The sequence below is a fragment of the Stenella coeruleoalba genome (genome assembly GCF_951394435.1).
Source record: "Stenella coeruleoalba genome assembly, chromosome: 11".
NCBI lineage: Eukaryota > Metazoa > Chordata > Mammalia > Artiodactyla > Delphinidae > Stenella > Stenella coeruleoalba.
Genome location: NC_137157.1, coordinates 11,507,431 through 11,530,326, shown reverse-complemented (window position 1 = coordinate 11,530,326; position 22,896 = coordinate 11,507,431). Strand labels below are relative to the sequence as shown.

At 48.8% G+C, this 22,896-nt stretch overlaps 1 protein-coding gene across 1 annotated transcript; it reads right to left on the bottom strand.

The window, feature by feature from the left end:
• Positions 1-944: 944 nt before the first annotated feature.
• On the bottom strand, positions 945-17,807 carry EIF3D (eukaryotic translation initiation factor 3 subunit D). Its single transcript, XM_079937552.1, has 15 exons — positions 17,684-17,807; positions 15,209-15,341; positions 14,869-14,914; positions 13,856-13,992; positions 12,700-12,785; positions 12,088-12,160; positions 11,011-11,123; positions 9,697-9,829; positions 9,031-9,178; positions 8,140-8,270; positions 7,317-7,402; positions 7,094-7,223; positions 4,180-4,322; positions 3,701-3,984; positions 945-3,264 (listed from the first exon to the last, which is right to left on the bottom strand). Exons 2-15 carry the CDS (start codon positions 15,329-15,331, stop codon positions 3,251-3,253), a joined length of 1,647 nt encoding a protein of 548 aa, XP_079793678.1. The 5' UTR covers positions 15,332-15,341; positions 17,684-17,807; the 3' UTR covers positions 945-3,250.
• Between the last annotated feature and the right edge of the window lie 5,089 nt (positions 17,808-22,896).

The window sequence follows — 22,896 nt, the reverse complement described above, 5'->3', positions numbered from 1 at the left end:
GATTTGCTTAAGGTCACACTTAAGAAGTGGAGTGTGACATTAAAACCCCCCATTATACTCCAAATTATGAGCTCTTCCAGAAAGCTCGAGGACTGTAACGAAGCTGTAGGGGAGGCCAGCATAGCTGTGATTTTGATGAAGGGGATGTGCAGTCAAGCACACATCTTGGTAGAAGGAATTAACAGCTTAGTTAATGGTTTTAGTTCTTCTCTAAGTATGGGAAAACGCAAGAAACTGGGTTCAGAAGACTTTCTCTTGAAAATACGTCTGAAGGCTGGTTCTGCCACTTTTAGAGCAAAAAGCACCTCCTCATCCTCAGTTCCTTCAGGGTATATTGTAGGTCAGCAACTGCAGTGGCTGATGACTTGATTCTTGTAGGACTGGGCGGTAGGTTACATTCTTTATTTGACAATTGCTTCCCTTTCAGTCTTAATTTCGACCAAGGTTTGGGAGGCATTCTGTGACTGATTTGTCACCTGGTGCTAGGAATGCTCATTCCCAGGCCAGGCAAAATTTACTGATAGGGCACTCCATGTGCTGCTGTGGACCAGGCCCTGTTAACAGTAGCCAAAAGCCTCCGGACCACCTGTCTTACTAGTCTGTTATGGTTCAGGAAATGGTTCCCGCCTGTTGTTTCTTCCCATATCTAGAGTTAGACTATTACAATCATTGATCTTATAGAATTGTACGTTTGTAATTGTTTCAAGTCACCTAGTCATCATTATTTTTATTGGAGGCTCTGTCACACATTTGGTAGTGCAAGAAACAATACTCTTACAAAACAGGCAGAATATGTGTAATATAGCTAGCAACATGAATACGGTCATAAGTAAGTATTTAAGCTAAGAACTTTCATCAGGTGCAGGCAGTTCTCTCCCCAGGTCACCTGACCAGTCTGTTCTGCCCCCATCACTGCCTTTAAGGGAAACAGCATATTGGCATTGTACATAAAGTTCACCAAAGATGTCTGCGAGCACAGGGCGAGTGGAGGGTCACTGTGACCCCTTACAGGATTGAGAAATGAATGTTTTCTTCCAAGGAGTTGCTGGCACCAGAAGAAAACTTGATCTTACGGTTGAGCAGGCATTTCTGCCGTAGGGGAGATGTGGTCAATGCATAATGTGGGTGCACAATCACACTAGAGGGGAGCAGGAGGTTGAAAAACAGAGAAAAGGTTTTATGTTGAAATTTTTCTTGTCTTGCCTTAAAATGTGAATTTTTATTTCATCATCGGTAATGTAAACAAAGTGGCCTACGACAGTTCAGTGTAAAGACACTGAAACACAAATCCACTGCCCATGCCCAGCAACGGTGGCCAAAGTGGAGGCAACATGGAGGATGACAGGATGACCCTGAACTGCCATTCAAGTGAACTGCATGACCAGGGCTGGCTTTCCAGAGGTGGGATGTGGATCCTGCATGAGATTTACGTGGGTAGAACACAGCGCAAGTACAGGAAACCTCAAGCGGGTGTTAAAGTAGTCCTGTGAGATGGGGCTGAGGGTTCTGGTGGGAAGGCAGCCGTGCCTAGTGTGGAAAAACCCTGTGATCTTCCAGCTTTGCATGGCTGGAGCTTCTTCTCATTCAAAGTCATCACTGGGACTTCTCTAGAAAAGTCTTCCTTGAGCTCTCAGACCTAAGTACCCCCTAAGGAATGCCATTTATCTATTTTTTTCCTAGCCTATATCAGCATCAGAGAAAAGCTCCATTAGAGCAGAAATGATCTTATTCACTATAGTGACCTCACAGCTTCCACCAGCATCTGACATACAGGAGGCCCTTAATAATCTGTTGAATAAACACTGAAACCAGACAGACCAAAAATGAAAGTTAGGGAGGTCTACTTAATAGTTGTGAAGATTATGAGAATGGGTGTGGGCAATTAATTAAGTACTTAAAACAGCTGCTGGTTGTATTTTGTATTGGGAAATTAGGACTGATAAAATACGGCAGGGCCTTCAGACTAGGCTGAGCCTGGATTGTAGGCCACAGGATGCGATTGAAAGTTTAGAGTCAGGACTATTTACAGCAGTCAACTTGGTGGCCCCAAGTAAGACCAGATGGAAGTAGGGGATAGATGAAAGACATGAGGCATGTGGAGGCTGATATAAGATGTTTTGAGAGAATGAGACTGAAATTAACTTCCACCTGCCCACTTGCTCCAGCCAATCCTGCTGGGTTGCATCATGGGTCTGCAGGAGGTAGCTCGGGGAGTACCAGCCCGAACTTGAAACCCCATGACACTTGTCACACTACTTTAAAGTGAATTTTGTAACGCTCCACCTACAATGAAAGGTCCCCAAGAAGCACATCTTATGCTCTATTTTCCTAGTAACTCGATAACACAGTCCAGCAAGGTTTTGCTTGCTTTCTGAGGCTCAATTATTTTGATTGAAATTGTTAACTTTAGGACTGTTACCCAAAAGCTGAGCCAGTTTTCTCTTTCTCATCTGTATAATGGTATGACTTCCACCAGCATTACAGTTCTGTGTCAGGGTCTGATGAAATATTTATAGAACATGCAGTATAACATGTGGCACGGTATATTACTTCATAGTGTTCTGTACATCGGACAGAACACTGTCCGCTTATAAAAAGTTTACAAGTACTAAACATCTGTAGCTCTGCTCTGATTTGTTCATGACACAGTTCTTTGAGGGTGCCAGCTTGAGATCCCGTCACCAGCACAAGGCAAGCTTGAAAACAATTTACGAACCGTTACGATCGCCACAGCCTCCCGCACCTGCAGCCATCCCACCTCAACCTTCAAAGGCTGCCCTGCTTCATGTTTCACCAGTGATGTGTCTCTCTGAAGGCAGCAGCTGGGCCTGGCACGCAGCCAGCAGACACTCGTGCTTGTGGAAATGGACTTCCTACGGGGACCTCACAATGGACAACACTCCCCAGGAAAGGATAATTTCAAGGGGTTTCAAGAACAAAAAAATTCAGGGCATTCACCTCCTAACAGGAATGTAAAACTACTAATGCTCAAGAACAAAGGATGGAACCCAGATTATGAACTCCGGAGAGACTCTGCTGTATCTCACCCTCCCTCTCCCAAGGGCTACTCGGAGAAGGGCTGTCAATCATAACATAGGCACGCGATGAAGGTAAGAGACTAGACAGACTTATACTTTACTCCAGCTGTCAAGCTGCAGAGAGCAACAATCAGACAAACATTCCACCAGGTATCCAAGGCGCTCCTAGGCTCGGCAGAATCACAGAGTCCAGCCCCACATCACTGTCTGGTTTAGGTTTCTTCCTCTGAAAGATACAAAAGCCACATCAAACTGGTGAATTGCTTATGATTTTCATCACCTTCACTCACAAGTGAACCCTTTCAGATGCTCACATTTCCTTCAGTCACCTCCTGGTGAAGCAGGTGAGAGAGCTTAAAGCCCATGTAGCCCACCTGGAGCATCTTTCCTCCCTCAGACCACTGGCTAACATCAGGGGCTTCCGGCGCCTTCCTCTAGATGCTTCTTCCTTGCCCTAGCCTCTAAAAGACCACTCTCCTCCCTGACCCTGTCTTGTGATCTAAAGGCTCTGGAAGCAGCTTCTGGAGCCAGACTGACTGCTACTCCAAGTGACATCTCAGGGAATTCCCAGAGGTTTCCATCGAGGTTGACTGTGCGTACAGAGCTTGGGCCCCAGCCGGCACATGCTCATGCCAGACTTCAGAGGGAGGCTTGCTACAAACCTTCTTCTTCCTCCTCTTCCTCCTCCTCCTCCTCGTCGTCCTCATCTGAGCTGAAGGTGCCGTCGGGCAGGCTATAGACGCGGATGACCTGCTTGTTGGGGTCCTTGAGGATGAGGTACTTGCCCTCCTCCAGCTTCATGCAGATGTCGATGACGCAGCGCAGGATGCCCCAGGCGTTCTCCACGCTCAGGTTGATCTGGCTGGCAAACTCATTGGGCTTGAACTGCTGGGTGCCCAGGATGACGTGGCGTGAGGAGTCTTTCACGTGGTACCGGGACACGTAACTATTGAGGGGAAGAGGAGTATTATGGGGGCGGGCAGGCGGGCACAGAGACACAGCGACGCCTGGGGTCGAGTATCAGTTAAATGTTGACACCTGGCCTGATGCTTGTCCCAAGAAAAAGGAGAAAAGGCCAGCCCTCGTCTCCCAACCTGCAGAACCCCCCTCCCAAAGATGAGCTCCCAGACAGGAATCTCACCCAAGCTTGAGGTACTCGGATCCGGCCAGCAAAGCACAGCAGGTCCAGCGGGCCAACTTGTAGCTGTTGTTCTTCAGCTCGGTGGCAATGACGGCCCCTCGCTGAGAATCCAGCTTCTGACGCCAGTCAACGCCATTACAGTGCTGCAGGAGGGGAGCCCCGGTTACAGGGGCCAAGGTGGGCTCCCACTGCCCACGGCCTGCTGCCACTTCTGGCAGAGAAGCAACTCCTTAGTGGGCCTGACTGGGGAGGGGCGAGCCCACAGGTAAAGCAGAGGTCAGGCTTATCTTTTAAGAGACAGGGCCTCGGTCCCTCCCTTGTGCAGCAGGTGCTCCACAGAGCGCAACTCCTCCCTTCACAAGAGCTCATCCAGACCAGGACACGCACGCACACAAGTTAAAACAACAAGCGCCACACAAGTGGTGAGGGCACGTGTTTATCACATGCTGCGCGGAGAGAAAGGGTTTTGCATGGGAGCCTCGCAGCTCCCCCATGGAGGATATTGGCAGAAGCTGGAGGTGGAGTGATCTGAGAGGGATGCGGGGAGAGACAGGCCGGTTTAGCCCCGGTGGGCGTGGAGGCCCGCAGAGAGCGAGGTCAGGGTCTGGTGCTGTGCTCACACACAGAGACAGACAAAAAGCAGAGAGACCCCGGACACCACCTTCTCCAACCACCTCTTCTGCAGATGTGGGAACCTGGCCTCAGAGTGAAGTGACGGCTGAAGGGCACACGGCAGAGACTCCTAAACTTTCTTGGTTCCTGGCAACCCTAGGCCAGAAGAAATACCAAAGAGTTCCTTTTATTAAGTAGTTAGGTCCAAACCACTTAGGGGCAGTATTCTGACAGATGTCTCTGGGCTTTCTTCAAAAATTAAAACTATCCTGCAGCAGCCTTGTGAGTTTGCTGTGGCATTTTAAGGGCCTTTCCTCAAATCTGTGCTTCCTGAAGGAAGCAGTGTTTCGGACAATTAACTGGCAGAGATACTGAAGGGAGGGAGGAGTGAGTCAGGGAGGTCAGCTAACAATAGGCATCATGGAGAGGAGGGCCCTAAACTAGGGGGATGATGTCAGTGAGACCCAGAGCTGAGCAAGAAGACAGACTGCACCTGACAGCAGAATTCAGGAGTGCAAAGGAGGAGACGTTTGAGGCTCTGAGCCGAAGAGAGCAGGAGAGACAAAGCTGACGGACGGCCAAGCCAGAGGGAGCGACAAACAAGGACGTTGGAAGGACAAGGTATTTTAGAAAAAAGAAAAAAACCAACAATGGAATGGGAGTCAGAATAGATTTTGGGAATCATTTTTAGAGTTCAAGGATGAGGCTCGGGGTAGGCAGAATTCTAAGATGACCCCCGGTGACCCTGCTCTTGCAGAATCTGCTACCATGGAGTCTGGATAGAACGTGTGAGTATGATAAAATACCCGCGATCACGCTATCTCATGTCAAAAGGGATTCTGCAGATGGAGTTAAGGTCCCTTAAGACAGGAAGACCATCTGGGTGGGCCTCACCTAACCATGCGAGTCTCTTAAATCTGGGTGTAGAGGTCGGACACAGAGGAAGCCAGAGATTTCAAGCACGAAAAGAATCTTATGTTGCTGGTCTGAAGGTGGAGGGGACCACATGGAAAGAAATGTGGGTGGCCTCTAGGAGCTGAGCGGCCCCAGCTGACATCTGGCAAGAGAACGGGGGACCTCAATCTGACAACTGCAAGGAACTGAATTCTGCCAACTAAAATGAGCTTGGAAGTGGATTTTCTTCCAGAAACTCTAGCTGAGAACTCAGTTCTGCTGAAACCTTAACTTTAGTTCTTGGATATTCTGAGCAGAGAACCAAGCCACACGATGCTAGACTTCTGACCTACCAAACTATGAGCTAATGGATGTCATTTTAAGCCTCCAAGTTTCCGTTACTTTGTTATGGAGCCAAAGAAGATGAATACATGCTATATAAAGAAGTGATTATGGCAAAATGACTTGCAAAGGGGACTGACCCTAAGAGAAGGCTCCACTGGGGGTCAAAAAGGAGGGGAACCAGCAAAGGAAACACGTGAAGGAAGTTGAGAAACGTGTAAGACTAGATTAAGGTACTAACACAGAGGGAACAGCCATACAAATACAACAACACCATATGCTACAGGGAGGGCATGGTGGAAAGTCTATGAAAAGGCCACTGGCCCAGAGCTAAGTTCACAGCAAACCTTCCGGTGTGCTCTCAGCAGGTGATGGAGGCTGAGGAGCATCTGGGGGTGAGACTCAGCAGCCTGGAATGCTAATCCCTTGGCGCTAATGAAAGCAGAGCACAACGGCCCCCAAACTCCATCTCACTGGACCCTCGTTGAACACAGGCCCGGCCTTCCTGTCCTTGTACCAAGAATCCTTTATTCTACACAGCAGCACCGAGGAGCTCTGCCACCCATTTCAAGTTCAGGCACGTAGCCCAGGTACTTTCAGAAAGGATGACAACCCAATAATCATAGTGCACCAGCCTGAGAGAGAACAGAAAGAGGAGGAAAAGCGAAGGACACGTGATTCTTTCAAGATGCCCCCTGAAGAGCGAAATCTGGGCTTATCTGAGAATCTCTGACTTCAGGAAGTGAAGGAGTTGGAAAAAGGGCGTCCGAAGGTTGAAGACCAGGTAGGGGCTGCAGTAAGCGAAAGAACAGGTCAAAAAGAAGAGCTGCACGGCGTACAGGAAACCTGCCAGCCCGGCTCATAAGGAAAGATCAAAATCACGCTTGCAAAGAGCAGAAATCAACAGGAAGTGGGACTGGAACAGAGGGACAGAAAGCACTGGAAGAAGGTAATTACCTCAAACACACGATCTCTTTCTCAGTAAGTAGGGGAAAAACTCAGAAGACAAAATCTCGGTAGCTCTCTAAGTGAGGCGAGGAGCAGACAGACATAGGATGGTACTCACCCTGGAGTCCCACTCGTTGAGGGTCTTGATGTTGATGAACGACACCTCCCCGTTGGCGCCAGTCATGACGCCGTCGTGCTCACAGCGGACGATGAGGTCAATGTCGTCTCCGAGCTTCCACCTGCGGTAACTGCAAGGAAGGAGGAGCTCCTTCGGTCAGCTGAGACCCTGGATTTCAGACGCACCACCCACACAGGGCACGGGCACCAGGGAGGTGACATACCGGTAGGCCACAGAGGCAATCTCATTCTTATCCATGTCATCCTCCACAAACGGGTTTGGGTTGGGGAAGTTGTATCTTTCCTTCCCCTGCAAGGATGACAGAGGTGTCACGAGACGGCAGCAACTTGTCACCAAGGCCATCAGCCAGACCCTGCACCTCTGCTCTGTCACAGCCCTGACTAGGTCCCTAGCTCCTGAGGGGGCTCTGGGATCACTACGTGCTGTGCATCCCTTTATCCCTTCCGAGCGCAAGCAAGCAGCCCGCGGACCACAACAGATGTAACAGCTCGCGTTCAGCCCGCGCTTATGTTTGTCGCCCACGCGCTTTAGGTGTCTCATTTAAATAGCAATCTCGTCCCTCCTGTTTTGTTTTTCTCCATGGCACACACAGCCACTTGTCACAACATATGTGTACCCAGGGTTTACTGTCTTTCCTCCTCTGTTGTAACAAAGCTTCTGAAGGGTTGCAGCTTTCTTTGGCTGGTTGCTGTACCCCCAGCTGGGAAACAGTGAGTGCACTTGTACACAGATATTTGAAGAAAAGGTCACAATGTAGCTAAGTGAAACAAGTATTATTGGTATTCTAATTTTACAGAGAAGAAACATGCCCAACACCACAAAGCTAGAAACAGGTGGATCTAGGGTTCAAAGTCAGGCTGTCTGATCTTAAAGCCCAAGCTCGGATCTCCTCTGTGACAGGCAGGGACCCCGTCTATCCTCACCAATCCCACAACCCCGGGGCTGATGACCCGGCAGATGCTCAGTCGACAGCAGCTGGAGTCGACAAGCTAGAAATGGGCGCCCAGGTGCTCCCAGGGCCTCACCATTCTCAAGCACTGCTGGGAGAAGTTGTGGTTGATGTAGGTCGCTTCCATGGCCAGGTTGCGGGGTGAGTTGAAGGAGTTGCCTTCATCTTGCGGGGGCTCGTTGGCTGTCTCACTCACCGTCAGGAGGTCTGCAAGAGCGTGACACAGCCAACCACTCACGAAACAGAGTCACCGAAGAGGTGCATGGCCCTCTGGGGAGCAGTGGCGATCCAGACACACACCCTTCCTCCAAAGAACCGCCACCTGCTAACGTGGGTCCCCTGAGTGTGGGACACACTGGGGAGGAGCAGGTGCGCTTCTGGATAACTTGAGACACTAACGTTAAATTCAGTCACGATCACGTGGAAGAAAGCCATACCTTTTCCTTCTTTTTGGATTCCTCAAGAGAATGTTTGATTTTATTAGTTTTTCAACAAAGAGAAGCAACATAATCACGTCTGGCTTCACTCTGCTATTTCTGAGTGGTTTTCATTCATCGTGTGTGTGCACACACACACGTATGGTGTAAGATACATGCGTACGTATTTCTTCCTTTGTAAATATGCTGAAGTAAAAAAGGCATCAATCTAAAGAAAAACATTAAGTATGTACTAAAGGTGGTACAGAGAGATGACAGAAGTCAGGAAAGTGCTATTCAAATGAGTAAAAACTAGAAGCACGGTATTTGGGCACCATGAGGCCTCCGAAGGCTGACGCCCCAAGAGGGACTGCGGTGACAGTCCCTTCCCCTGTCGCTGAGGAGGCTGAGTGGAATTCTGACATGGCTGTTGACCTGTTGACGCCTGTGAGGAGACAGACCCTCTTCTACCCATTCTCTAGACCAGGGAATGGCTCTGAACCAACAAGGACACTCAGCACCTCTGTGTCGTTCCCAAACAGGCTTCTTACCAAAGTCAGAGTTGTCCCTCTTGTCAAAGAAGAGCTTGGACCCGACTCTCTGGACGACGATGTCCCAGGAATATACGGAGCGGGTGCAGCTCATCAGTGTGGCCAGAATGGCATCGGTGGCAAACACGTTCCCCTGAGTTTTTGCCAGCTGCAGAGGACAGAAGAGAGATGAGGCTACTTCAGGGTTGAACTGGCCATTCACAGCAGGGGAAGGACTCCTCTGTAAGGCGCGTTCACACCCACACCCTTGTCTGAGCAAGGCCGCAGCAAGCCAGCCAGCAAACTTGTGTCCTGGGGTCCAAGGAACTGCAGCTCCCTGAGCACCTGCTGTATCCCAGGAGAGCACTGCCCGATGCTGCCCTCCTCACCCCAGCGGCCCGTGGTAAGTACATTTACCCCGATTTACAGGTAAGAAAGCTAAGGCCTCAGAGAGGTGAAGCCAGGAAGCGCGGCAGAGCTGGGACCCGGGCCCAGCTTCACCTAACATCAACACTTATGGTCTGGCCAGCAAAGTGCTCTTATTTTCATCTAATCCTAAGTCGATTCAGAAGAGTCTTATCTACAGGGGCTTCCGAGGCCCAACCGATTCACACGCATCCCCGCATCTCTGTCCTGAGGCCTCAACGCTCCCCGTGGGCGGGCAGGTGCGGGGCAGGGGGCGCCCACCTTCCGGATGACGGGGTCGTCCGTGGTGGTGACAGTGTGGAAGATGCGCTTGATGCTCCGCAGCGGCTTCTCGCTCCTCGTGGTGATGCGGTCGAAGGCTTTGTCATAGTACTCCAGGGCCCCGCAGCACTCGCTGAGGGAAGAGCAGGCAACACGCGCTAAGTGAAGGGGAAGAAGACCACCTACTTCTTTTCTGTTAAGCCATGGATCCAAAGTCTAGAGTATGAGAGATGAAAACATTCTCTGACTCGGCTCAGTGCCTGCTCCGGGCCCTGCCCCCTCAGCTCCTGATGTGGCTCCACAGAACAGTGAGGACACAACTGATTCTGCTCTGCCTCCCCATTTTAAAGACAGGGAGGCTGAGGCCAAGACAGGGAGGCTGAGGCCAAGACAGGGAGAGCGGCAGTTACAGAGCCCACGGCAGGCACACTGACTCCGTCTGGTGCCCCAGGTCCCCGCTAAGTTATTTCCATCTACTGGCCCTTTGAGATGAGGAGCTCTTTGAAATGTAAGCAAAAGCTTCATGACTCTTGAAGAACTGCTATCTTTCTCTTTCTGCCCTCAGAGCTATAGAACTTAATTTTTCCTTTTGCTCAGGATTTCAGGAAGTGGAAAGAAATCTGGAGTTTAACAGCAAATTTCTTTCTGCCAACAAGAGTTCTGTAACTTAATTCTTCTTTTTATAAATTTATTTATTTATGGCCGTGTTGGGTCTTCGTTTCTGTGCGAGGGCTTTCTCTAGTTGCGGTGAGCGGGGGCCACTCTTCATCGCGGTGCACGGGCCTCTCACTATCGCGGCCTCTCCTGCTGCAGAGCACAGGCTCCAGATGCGCAGGCTCAGTAGTTGTGGCTCACGGGCCCAGTTGCTCCGCGGCAAGTGGGACCTTCCCAGACCAGGGTTCGAACCCGTGTCCCCTGCATTGGCAGGCAGATTCTCAACCACTGCGCCACCAGGGAAGCCCACTTAATTCTTCTTTTGCTCACAATGCCAGGAAGTTCAAAGAGAGCTGAAGTTTTTTCTTCTTTTTGGCCGTGCCGTACAGCCTGTGGGATTCTAGTCCCCCGACTAGGGATTGAACCCGTGCCCTTGGCAGTCAAAGTGCGGAGTCCTAACCACTGGGCCGCCAGGGAGTTCCCGAGGAGGTGAGGGTTTCGTGTCAGTCAGCTCCCTTCTGCTCCCCCCTGGCATTGCTTTTTAAAACCTGTCTGTCAATCTTACGCAACACCTTTGGACATACTAGGGCTTAGGCCGACAGTCGTCACCAGCTGGTGCACACATGAGTGTGGTGGACAGTAGTAAAAGACATCACCTACATGTCCTGGGGCTCTGACACTTCCAAGTAGCGCATCTTCATTAACTGAGGAAAGTCCATCTCCTCCTTCACCTCCCAGTCACTGCGGACTTCCACCGAGGAGTCTCGGGGCTTCTGTTGGGGGAAACCATTGGAGGGGAAAAATGACAGCCAGTGCAAAACGTACGCAAAAGGCAGGTTAACGGTACGAAGGCTTTTACTCAATAAATATATCCAGAACATTTACTACGTGCTGGCTGTTTTCCAGCAGCGTCCCTGACTCCTAGGAGCTTACAATCTAGAAGAGGACCGAAGGGACAAGAGCTCAGAAACAAATGGGAATTCTACTCCTCAGTAACGATGCCACCCTGGGAACATCAGCTCTTCTATATTCCTACATTTTATACAGGAGCTGTAACAGCTCCTTTATATTTCTCTCCGGGTATCAGCTATTTATTCTTGCTGTTACAGCAAGCACCATGTCCAGCAAAATGTAACTTCCACAGTTGTACCTTCACGCTTGCTTACATGTCTTCTACTCTCACCACGCCCACACAAACACTTGTACAGGAATGCCCACAGGGGCATCATTCCTAATATGCCCCAGAGTAAAACCGCCCCAGTGCCCATCAGTGGTGAACGGATAAACAAAATGTGGTCTATCCATCTGACGGAACGTGGCGATAAAAAGGAATGAAGTGCTGACATGCGCTACATCATGGATTAGCCTTGAAAACATGACGCTTGGTGAAAGGAGCCCGTCACAAAGGATCATTCCGCTGTGATTCGTTTATATGAAATGTCTGGGCAGGCAAACCTGGAGACAGAGAATAGATAAGGGGCAGCCTAGGGCTGGGGAGGAGAGGGGCTGACTGGCACAGGGTACCAGGCTTCTCTTCAGAGTGATGAAAACCTTCTGACATGGACTGTAGTAACGGTGGCAGCACTCTGTCAATACACTACAAATCACCAAAATGTACACTTTAAATGGGTGACGTGCATAGTGTGTGCACTATACCTCACTAAAGCTGTTATAAAACCAACCAAACAAACAAACAAAATCAAATTCCTGGACAGAATTCTGATAAGGATATACTACCTGTGATTTTTGGTCCCATTTCTGCCTCACTCCAAATTGTTTCTGGAATTTTTTCTGCAGTCGTATGCGTTCTCTGGAAAGACAGGAAAACTGTGCTTTCAGTGCCGATTTTTAAGGAAAACAGGGGCTTAAAAAAAAGAACAGACCAACAGGGCGCACACTAGACATGCTAGAGAGGCATACTGCCCCCGCTACTGACCAGTATTATGCATATATTTTATTCCATCTATCCACCTGTCCACTGGCAGCCCCAGCTTGGGCAGGGCTACTATCCTACACAGCTCCAGGGACTCACAGGCCCCAGCGTGAATGGGGCTCCCCGGAGTTGTGCCACAGCAGACCCAAGCCTAGGTAAGCTCCAAAGTTGCCTCCTAACTGCCTTTGCTTCCCTTCAGTAGTCACATCCTCTGCAAGTTTCCTGCCCATGCTCTCTGCTGTTAACAGCTCTTCGAGAATGACCCCAGGGCTGAGACAGTGGCTTAACTGGCCCTGGGAAGACTTTCTGGTTTTCCTGCAACGGTGGGGAAGACGACTATTCTGCTCTGGCCTCCTGCCGTCAGAGTGCAGTCGGTCCTGGAAGAATATCTTGTTCTGGCAGGATGGGCACCTCACCTCTCCTTCTGCTTGGCGCTCTTAGGCAAGGTCTGCAGGTTGAACTGCAACATGTTCCGTCGATCCTTGTCTCTGCGGAGGTTCCGCTGGGAAGCAGGAAAAAACATCCATGTTAAAATCTTGGAGATCTGGCTTACAACTGGCAGTGCCTAATGGGAGGCCATTAGACTTAGTTTAGGATGCAAACCCAAATCGCACATTTTACTCTGCTTTTATAGAATCAACATCCGGGGGGTTACAAGTATGCACAGACATACCTCAGAGATATTCTGGGTTTGGTTCCAGACCTCCACAATAAAGTATCACAACAAAGCGGGTCACACAAATCTTTTGCTTTACCAGTGCATATAAAAGTTATGCTATACGTATAGTTTACACTACACTGCAGACTATTAGTGTGCGATACCACTATTTCTAAAAAAACCAATGTATACACCTTAATTAAAAAAACACTTTATTGCTAACAAACGTTAACCACCATCTGAGCCTTCAGTGAGTAGTAACATTAGCCATCACGGATCATAGATCACCATAACAAATGTAATAGTAACGAAAAAGTTTGAAATATCGTGAGAATTACTTAAATGTGACACAGAGCCATGAAGTGAGCCAAATGCTGTTGGAAAAAAAGGCGCCAAAAGACTTGCTCGATTCAGGGTTGCCACAAACCTTCCATTTGTTAAAAAAAAAAAAAAAAAAAAAAAATCTGCGAAGCACAATAAAATGATGTATGTTTGTACTTGGAATTAGATTTATATCCACATGGGGTTTTTACTGAAGTAGGTTTACTGGCTCTTATTAGAGTTGTTGCGTTTGCCTCTTTACGTAAGAAGATGCAGCCCAACTGGACGATCTACTTAATAAATCCTGGACATAGTAATGAAGTGAGGCAACAGACAGATCACCTTGTTAATCCAGCGCTAACATCCATCCTTAGCACAGATGTCCTTGCTACTGGTCAACAGAAAGCTAAAGTATTTAAATGCATCTCTGGACTTAGTACCCATTTATTTTAGCACAACTGTCACTGAATAGCTACTTGGAATTCACTAGAAGACCCACAATAACATGCTCTCCTCTCAGCAGCACTGCACGGTAGCATTTTTAGCAGTAGGTGACAGCCCCAAGACGGTCAGATTGCTGGCTCTTGGCCTACCTGTGCAAATCGCATCCGATTCCGCTGGTAGGCGGTCTTCTGTGTGCGTGCGGTATCCACCAGCTGGAAACTAGTTTCATCCTCCTCATGGAAGTAAGCGTACTGACTCCCACCTCCAAACTGAGAGGAGTACTTATCTGGAGGCAAAGGTGACAGCGTGTAACAACACTGCCTACAGATTTTACAAATACATGGTGGTCTAAAGGCCTGCTACTTAAAGTGTGGTCCCAGGACCTGCCCCATCGGCTGGGATCATCTTAGATGTACAGACTCACAGCCTCACCCCAGACCCACGGAATCAGAATCAGCATTTTAATAAGATCCCCAGCTGATTCATACGCACATTCAAGTTTGAAAAGCTCTGGTCCAAAGAACTTTCTAAGTCAAGACAGAGTCTGAGGAACTTAAGTCAAGCGCATTTCACTCTCTGCCTTAGTCTGTAAGAATATGAGTTAAAATCTACTCTCAGGAGAGGCAAGTATGCGGTCTAAGTACCGTCACTGTCATCATCAGGTGCCCAAGGCAGACGTGGCTAATGGGCTATGACTGACTTTCTTGCTGACCTCAGACTCAGATAATCTTAACTCGGTATTCCAGGGAGCCACTTCCAGCTCTCTCAACTGGCACAGAGGGAAGAAACCAATTTACTGTACCAGGATCTTAAAACCCGGAGTTTTAAAACTGGGATCCATTGACTGGCCTCGTAGGGTCAATAAATTGCAGTGAAATGAAAAATGGGAACATGTTCACCAGATTTGTAAAAGGGGCCGTGGCTCCCCAAAAGTGTGGGGGGAACCCACTATAATAGGCCGAACCTCTTTAACGAACAGTCTAAGTTGAGGATATTTCCAAAAAGAATGTGGATTGTTTCCACAGTCCAGAATATCCCTGAAATACTATGAATTATTATCAGCCTTTTGTTCCCATCCTAGAATGCTTTCAGGTGGAGGTTACTAGAAAAACTAACAATCCCCCAAGGCCCTGATCCGGGCAGTCAGGCGGAGAACACTTACTTGTGTACCTCTTATCTTGGTACGTGGCCCCCGTCCAGTCTGCAACCTAGTGAGAGCAACAAGGGAAGAAGACATGGAGCACGGGTCAGCCAGGTGGGTTTCTGTTCACTCAGAAACCCCCCAAAGTGAGGACACGGTGTGCGGAAGTGTCAGGACTGGCTCAGGATGGCTTTTTAAGAGCCCATCTCTCCTATGACCACTGGAAGTATCCAGATGGATACTATATATACTATATAACGGATACTTATAACCCTGATGCTTTTGAGAGAGTAAAATTGAAACGAACTTGGAGGAGCAGCCACAGGTTAAAAGATTCAGACCCCTGCTGACAGGAAAGTACCTTTCCTAGCCGATCTCCTTTGCTGAATGGCTGGTAGGGCATATCCCGAAACTGCTCGGGAACCGCACAGGGACCCCAGCCTGAAGGGTTGTCCTGGATCACGGGTGTCATGAACTTTGCCATCTTCTAAAACCTTAAAAATACAAATAATATAAGCAGCTCCATGAAGAAAAGCCTCAAACTAAAAAAAAAGCCTTGCATTTGAGGTAAGCTAAGACACGAATGACAAAATTAAAAATGCAAAACAGAACCCTCAACTGTTGAGCTACTCCCCATTCAATGTCTTCTTGTAAATAATGTTGTGAATACTTAAAACTCAGAAGACTGCTAACAAAATTGAGGTATCATATTTCATTGATTTTTTCTTCACTGTACCACCTCTGAAATGAGTCTGCACCTTCTGCTTGATGGGGTGTCATATCGTAATTGGCAGTTTTTCTTTCTTGGTGTTACATGAAATAATTGTGCTTCTTAAAATGAGTGGTACCTCACATATTTGATGAAACGTAGTAACTTTTTTTCAAGTGTAACAAGTATGTTGTAGTTCTCATTCTCACCTTCACCAGGCATGCAATATTTAATCCCTAAGCCTCAGTCTCTTCATCTGTCAAATACATAAGATCCTTGTTTTATTTCTATCAGAGAATCATTGTGAAAGCCGTATGTATTATTAACGTATTTGGAAATGATTCCATTGTAAAACGCTGCACAATTACTCCTGAGTCTTGCAAAAATACATTTACACACAGTGCTGAGAAGAAAACAAGGGTCTGTGAATATATCCTGAAATGTAACTTTCCTTTGTTGTTCTTCTGATTTTCTGTCAATGAAAATCCTTATGCAGAGCAAGTAGACACAGGGTCAGGTAAAAGGCCCGCCAGAAGGCTGAGGAAGCCACCAGAAACCTTAGTTCATAAAAGTGGCCATACAGCCAATGTTCATAAACATTATGAGTACCAGGCATGTTCTTAGTGCTTACCACACATAAATTCATTAACTCCTCCCAACAATCCCAAGGTAGGGCCAGTATTAGCCCCACTTTCCAGATAAAAGAACTGAGGCACAGAGAAATCAAGAAATTGCCCGAAGTCACAACACTAATGGACGAAAAATTTGAACCCAGGCAAACTGGCTCCAGACAGATGTTCGCCTGACAGGTCCTATCAAAAACTCACGCATTTATCATCCACTGTAATCCCCTGCAAATGCTCAGAAGCTGAGTTCCCAGGGGAAAATTCATTACACAAACATTTCTGGAGTCTGGACAGCAATCAAAGAGCGCAGGGTACTAAATTTAGGAAACTCTCTTAATTGTTCAACGATAGGGAGATTAAGGCTTCCTACAGAGGGGACACTTGGGTGACAGCAACAGGGAATGACCTGGGAGCTCCATCCTGCAGCTTGAACTTAAGTTACACTACAGGAAGCGGACTGAGGGAAGCGGTGGCGGTCTCAAAACAATTCACATTAAATATTTATCAGGCTCCTACACGTGTCAGATGCGACACCACTAACCCTCCCACTCCGCCCCCATTTTAGAGATAAAAATGTGCAGTTCAGCCAGATCAAGCAGTTGACTTGCCCATCATTTCAAAACAGATTTGGTTTCCAGGGTCGTCTGCCCTAAGTCCAACACTCTTCCTATTATAAGCTGGGCAGCGGCCTGAAAAGATCTGGGGTTTCAGCCCCTACTGACAACACAGTAAGATATCTCCAAACACACTTAAAAAAATCGACTTGTTTTATCAGAGTTGGAGGCAAACGGGCTCAAGGCTTGACATGCATTTCTTTGGGGGGGGGGCGGGAGGAAGTCACCTGGTTTCAACGCAGGTGAAATAAGAGTGAGCACAATGGAACCAACAGGAGAAACTAAACCTTTCAGTTAAAACGGAGTGACAGCTGTACTAGCTACAGGGGCAGGATGAGGAGGCACCAACAGGGCAGTCAGAAGGGGCCTTCCGGCTGGCAGGCCACGGTACTGGCTATGTTACGGCAGCCACTGCAGGTCGTTCCCCATCAATTCCTGGGGGGTAGAGTTTCAGATCAGAGATCAATCAACTCCATCCTGGCCTCCCATTTCACAGAAAAGGGAAGGAAACACTTGGACCGTGAACTCCTCAGAGAGGGCCGAACACCGCTCAGCTTGGAACCCCCAATACCTCTCTCATAGCAGTTCAGGGAGCCGTGGGCCCCTTTAAAAAGACCCTGAGACCCAGCTGGGTTAAGTGACATGATCACATTCGCCCAGCCCGTGGCCGCTAAACGGAGTCTAGGGCCAGAGACCTCAGCCACAAGGCTCTGCCCCGCACTGGGTCGGACCTGGGACCCCGAAGGCAGAGTCCTGCCCCGCCCAGCGGAGGGACAGCGGCGGCAGGTGGGGGTGTACGGAGGTGTCTTCCGGTAGGCCCCCAAAGGCCAGGAGCCGCCCAACTCGGCTCCGGAGGTCCGCGAAACGCTACGAAACACACTGCTCACCTGCAACGGCCTTAGACGGGCCGGATGGCGACAGATTGTCCAGGCCGGAGACCGCACCACCGCCTGTGGACCGAAGACCTGGGAAAACAGGAAAAACGCGCGCGCAGCGGCCGGCGCCGTAAACACAACCGGCGCTGTCGTAAACTGCTCCCCAGCTTCCTTCCGGTTCGGCGGCAGAACGCACGAGTCGTAAAGCAAAGGCAACCCGGAAGTTCGTCACTGTTCTTTTCGAGCTATTCCGATTAGCCTGCAAGACACTGGAGGATATTTACAGTTACGTCATGGGACACCCGGCGACGCTCCGAGAGGGTTTTCAAGTTTCTTGGAACGAGGCGGCTCTGCAGTCGAAGCTGGAGGCCGAGAGTGGCTAACAGCCCCCCTGTGTCCCACAATGCCTTGCGGGCCGCTTCGGCACCTCTGTATCCCACAGTGCCCCGCGGCTCCTGCCTTCTTTAAGCGATCGTGTTGTTCGATTCTCACTGCTAGGGGAAGGTTTGAGTGTTTCAGGCGTATATCGTCGCGACGCGCTGTTTTTCGGAAACTGAGGCCAGGAGGTGCAAAGTGACCTGCGTAGATCAGACTACTAGTGTAGTGGGTGGTTGCCAGGGTTCAAACCATACCTCCACAGTTCTCAAACTTTATTATTTGACAGATTTTTGGAGCGCTAATTTGAAAAATGCAGATTCCGGGTCTCCTTTCCATAGATTGTTATACCAGCATGTCTTAGCTGGAGCCCAGAATCTGCATTTTAATGAGCAGCTGTGATTCTGAAGTGGCGACCAGGAAGCACTTTCCTACGATGGCAACTGTGCTGTCCTTTTCGAAACCCAGCCTACGGAGTTTGTCCTGGAGTCTTACTGGGGAATTTCAAAACATCGAAAGAGAATCTGAGCGCGCGATTTTTGTTCAAACCTCAGATTCTTTTCTACCTGGCTTCTTAGGTTTCCTTATCAGCCTCCCAGCGTGTCTCCTTTATTGGGAAATATATTTGCTGTTAGATCAGATATCTATTCTTGGCTCTGCCACTTTCTAGCTGTGTAGCCTTCACCTCCCTGGACCTCAGTTTCCTTATCTGTAAATTGGAGAAGATAAAAAGGGGGTGCCGTGAGGGTAAAGATAAATGTATGTGAAAATACTCAGGAATCCCACTTACCAGTTGGGCAAACTTAGGTTATTCGATCTCTCTGAAACCTTATTCATTTGTAAAATGAAAATGTTAACAGCAGCATCTGTTTCCATAAGTACTCTCCTAATCCGCTCATCTTCCAGTTTTCCTACTTTTTGCTCATGCTATCCAGTGAATGGTGCTCACTGCAAAACCCTGTAGTCATTATTGGTAGCTCCTTTTCCCTTTTCCACCACATTCAATCCTTCAGTAACTCCTCTTTATTCTTCTTTCAAAAGACGTCTTGAGGGCTTCCCTGGTGGCGCAGTGGTTGAGAGTCCGCTTGCCAATGCAGGGAACACGGGTTCGTGCCTCAGTCCGGGAAGATCCTACATGCCGCGGAGCGGCTAGGCCCGTGAGCTATGGCCACTGGGCCTGTGCGTCCGGAGCCTGTGCTCCGCAACGGGAGAGGCCACAACAGGGAGAGGCCCGCGTACCGCAAAAACAACAACAACAACAACAAGACGTCTTGAGGAAATTCCCTGGTTGTCCAGTGGTTAGGACTCTGTGCTTTCAGTTCACTACAGGGGGCAAGGGTTTGATCCCTGGTCGGGGAACTAAGATCCCACAAGCCTCAAGGCGTGCCCCCCCCCCCAAAAAAAACCCATCGTGAATGCCACCACTTTTCCCCCACCATCTTCAGCCTCATGCTTGGACTCCCAGTGTCCACTCTTGTCCTTCTAGGGTTCCTTCTCTGCATGATGATCAAAGTAATCTGTTCACAACCTTCTAGCAGCTTCCCATTACGTACTGGAGTAAAATACAAATGTCTTCCTGTGGACTGTGTGGTCTTGGCTACCTATCATCTTTATATCCTGCCATTTTATACTCACTCTCCGCTAGCTATCATGCTTATTTTTGGCCGCACTGCATGGCTTGCAGGATAGTTCTCTGAACAGGGATCAAGTTTGGGCCCCGGAAGTGAAAGTGCTGTGTCCTAACCGCTGGCCCACCAGGGAGTTCCCAATCATGCTTTTCTTTTTATGCCACAGGGCTGTGGTGAGAATTAAATGAGTTAATGTAAGTTCTTGGAATGGTACCAGGCACATGGTGAGCAAGAGTGAATGAGGACAGGGCAAGGCTACTCAGAGGGGTGGTTGGTTGAGGACACAGGCTAATGAAGATCTAGGGGAGATGTATTCCCGGCACCAGCGAACAGCAGGTGACAAGGTCTCAAGGCAGGAAGGAGCCTGGGTATGACCCAGAAAGAGGAAGTGGACACGTAGAAATGTGCAGGCCACGGAGCAGAGTATGGGATTTTATCCTCAGGATAAAGGTAAGCTACTGAAGGATTTGAAGTGGGGAGGGAGGGAGGTCATGCCCTAATGTAAAGGAGGGTCATCCTGTGGAGACTGGATAGGCAGAAAGAGGCAGCAGAGGCGTCTATTGAGAAAGGAATGGAGGAAAGATCTTCCACCCAAGCCCAGGGGCCCGTAATTGAGAATGAGACATACACTCCAAATCCTTCTCCATCTGGGGTGGGCAGAGACGTCACAGCCAAAATGGAAAAGACGATGAAACTTTGACACAAGAGAGAGACTGCAGCAGATGGCCTGTGGGCCCACAGCAAAAAAAAAACAAAAAACAAAAGACATGATCTGAGCAATTCAGCAAAAGTACATCTCCCCCTATATTTTAGCACATATTACAACTTACTATTGATATTGAATACATTATCATTAATTGAGTCCCTATTTATGTGCCCAGGGTAATGTGCTATATTCATTTTCTCATTTAATTCTCACAAAACCCCATCCATTCATTCATCAATTCCCCAAATATGTGTCACCAGGCACTGTTCTAGGTGAGACAGCAAAGCCTCTACCTCACAGAGCTGACACTCTAGAAGCAGAGATGGAGCCTAAACAAGGAAACAAAAATATTTCAGAGCACGAGGAGAACGATGAAGAAATGAAGCAGAGTCGGAGGGCGAGGAGGGGTGGAGAGAGAAGCAGCTGTTTTAGGAGTGGTCGAAGATCTCATTGAGGAGATAACTCTTGAGCAGACACAGGGATGAGGGGACCAGGCCAGCCGTGAGTAAATCTGGGTTCATGTATGTTTCTTCTATCACATGGAGCACCCCGAGGGGGTGGGGGTAAGGCCTGTGTTCTCAGTTGCTAGAACAGTGTCTGACATAGAGCAGGTGACCAGTAAGCATTTGTTGACTAAATCAATGAATAAAGGGATCAAAATTGGTGTGAGATCATTTATTCAGCTTGCATTATAAGAGCCACCACTTTTGCAGCAGGACCCTGTATATATAATGATCAATAGTGAGAGTCTTGCCTTCAAAGAGCTGTTCTAGCCAAGGGAGTGACTGCAGAAGCATTTTCTAAACTAAAAAGGGGAGACCGATAGGTGCCCGCCAGGCCCTCCATATTCATACCCTTATGTTGTGTCTAGAAGCAAGAGGCACCATTATTGCTGTTTTCTGATCAGCCCTTTGTGCTGTTCTGTTCTGTCCTGTCCCTTCCAGATAAAACAAATGCATTTTCTAATAGGAACCTCCAATGTTTTAAAAAGGGAACTAGCATTTATTGAGTGCGTACTATATGCCAGGTGCTGTGCTAGTGCTTTATATAAATCGTCATCTCTTCAATTCTTTCTGAGAGTTCTCTGAGACATTCATGCAGGAGGGAGAAACAGGCTCAGCGTGGTTGGGTACTTGGCCCAGTGAGTAAGTGGCTGCACTAGGATATGAGAGCAGTTTTGTGCCCTTAAAAGCTCCCATCCCGGGCTTCCCTGGAGGCACCGTGGTTGAGAGTCCGCCTGCCGATGCAGGGGACGTGGGTTCGTGCCCCGGTCTGGGAAGATCCCACGTGCCGCGGAGCGGCTGGGCCTGTGAGCCATGGCCGCTGAGCCTGCGTGTCCGGAGCCTGTGCTCTGTAACGGGAGAGGCCACAACAGTGAGAGGCCCCTGTACCGCAGAAAAAAAAAAAAAAAAAAAAAAGCTCCCATCCACGGTGGTGGAGAAGGGCTTTCCTGAGGTTTGGGTTTTCTTTTTCTCGCCACTCTTCTGTCTCTTGCCTCTGCTCTCTGATTTACTCAAACCCTTCTTATCCTGGATATCAGTGGCAGCTCCAGAATTTCCCCATGGGAAGGGCATAGTGAGAGCAATCTGGTGGAAAGGGGGAGCCCCGGGCTTGTCTTGAAGCTGTGTTTGCATAGCAGATGTCCTGCTTTCACTGGGGTTGTATGTTTATTTGGGGAAGGCGCTCTGGAGATTGTGAGGGGGCTGAGCCTGCTCCTTAAGCCGTCTCCTGGCAGAACTGCTGAGCATCCAGACAGGACAGAACTGGGAGAAGGGGAAGGGATGAGAGAACAGCACCGATCTCTCGAAGGCTTTCTATGTGTGTGGCATCTCATGTATTTTGATATTCTAGACTGTGAGGCGGAAGGTTGTTGCCAGCATCTGTAGTATGCTCTGAGAACTTGGCCAAATTCAGGGTGACCATATAATTTACCATCCAAATTGGGGCACTTTTTGGGAGAGAAGGGGTCAGTATCAATAATTATGCCAGACAAAATGTGTAAATGGGGACTGTTCCTCGCAAATTGGGAGGTATGGTCACCCTAGGCAGAAAGGAAATAAAATTGGCCTCTGTTCTGGTCATCTGTTGCTGTGTAACATCTCTCCAGAACTTGGTGGTTTACAACAATCTGTTTATTCCCTCTCTTGGTTTCTGTGGGTCAGGAATTTGGGAAGGGCTTGGCTGGGTGGTTCTGGCCTGGGGTCTCTCAGCCAATGGTAGTTAGATGTCGGGGGAGCTGGAGTAGCTGGGGGCTGGCCAGACCATTCTCTCTTTCTCTCTCTCCATTTCGTCTCAGGGTCTCTCTATGTGGTGAGTCCACATGGAGAGTTTGGGCTTCCTCACCACGTGGTGGTCTCAGGACAGTCAGACTACTTATACGGGGGCTGAAGACTTCCAGAGGCAGTGTTCTGACTAGTGATCTGGGAGCTACGTGGCCTTCTACGATCTGGCCTCAGAGGTAACACAGCATCAATTCCGCCCCTTCCCTGGGTTACCAGCGAGTCACAAGCCTGCCC

What these genes read in the sequence shown, in the direction of transcription:
- EIF3D (XM_079937552.1), bottom strand. Translation starts at nt 15,331, where the DNA reads ATGGCAAAGTTCATGACACCCGTGATCCAGGACAACCCTTCAGGCTGG. An exon ending in ACGACCCCGTCATCCGGAAG is followed by an intron (nt 9,179 to 9,696) that starts GTGGGCGCCCCC and finishes TGTCCTCTGCAG; the next exon opens with CTGGCAAAAACTCAGGGGAA. An exon ending in CCCAGCAGTGCTTGAGAATG is followed by an intron (nt 7,403 to 8,139) that starts GTGAGGCCCTGG and finishes TCATCCTTGCAG; the next exon opens with GGGAAGGAAAGATACAACTT.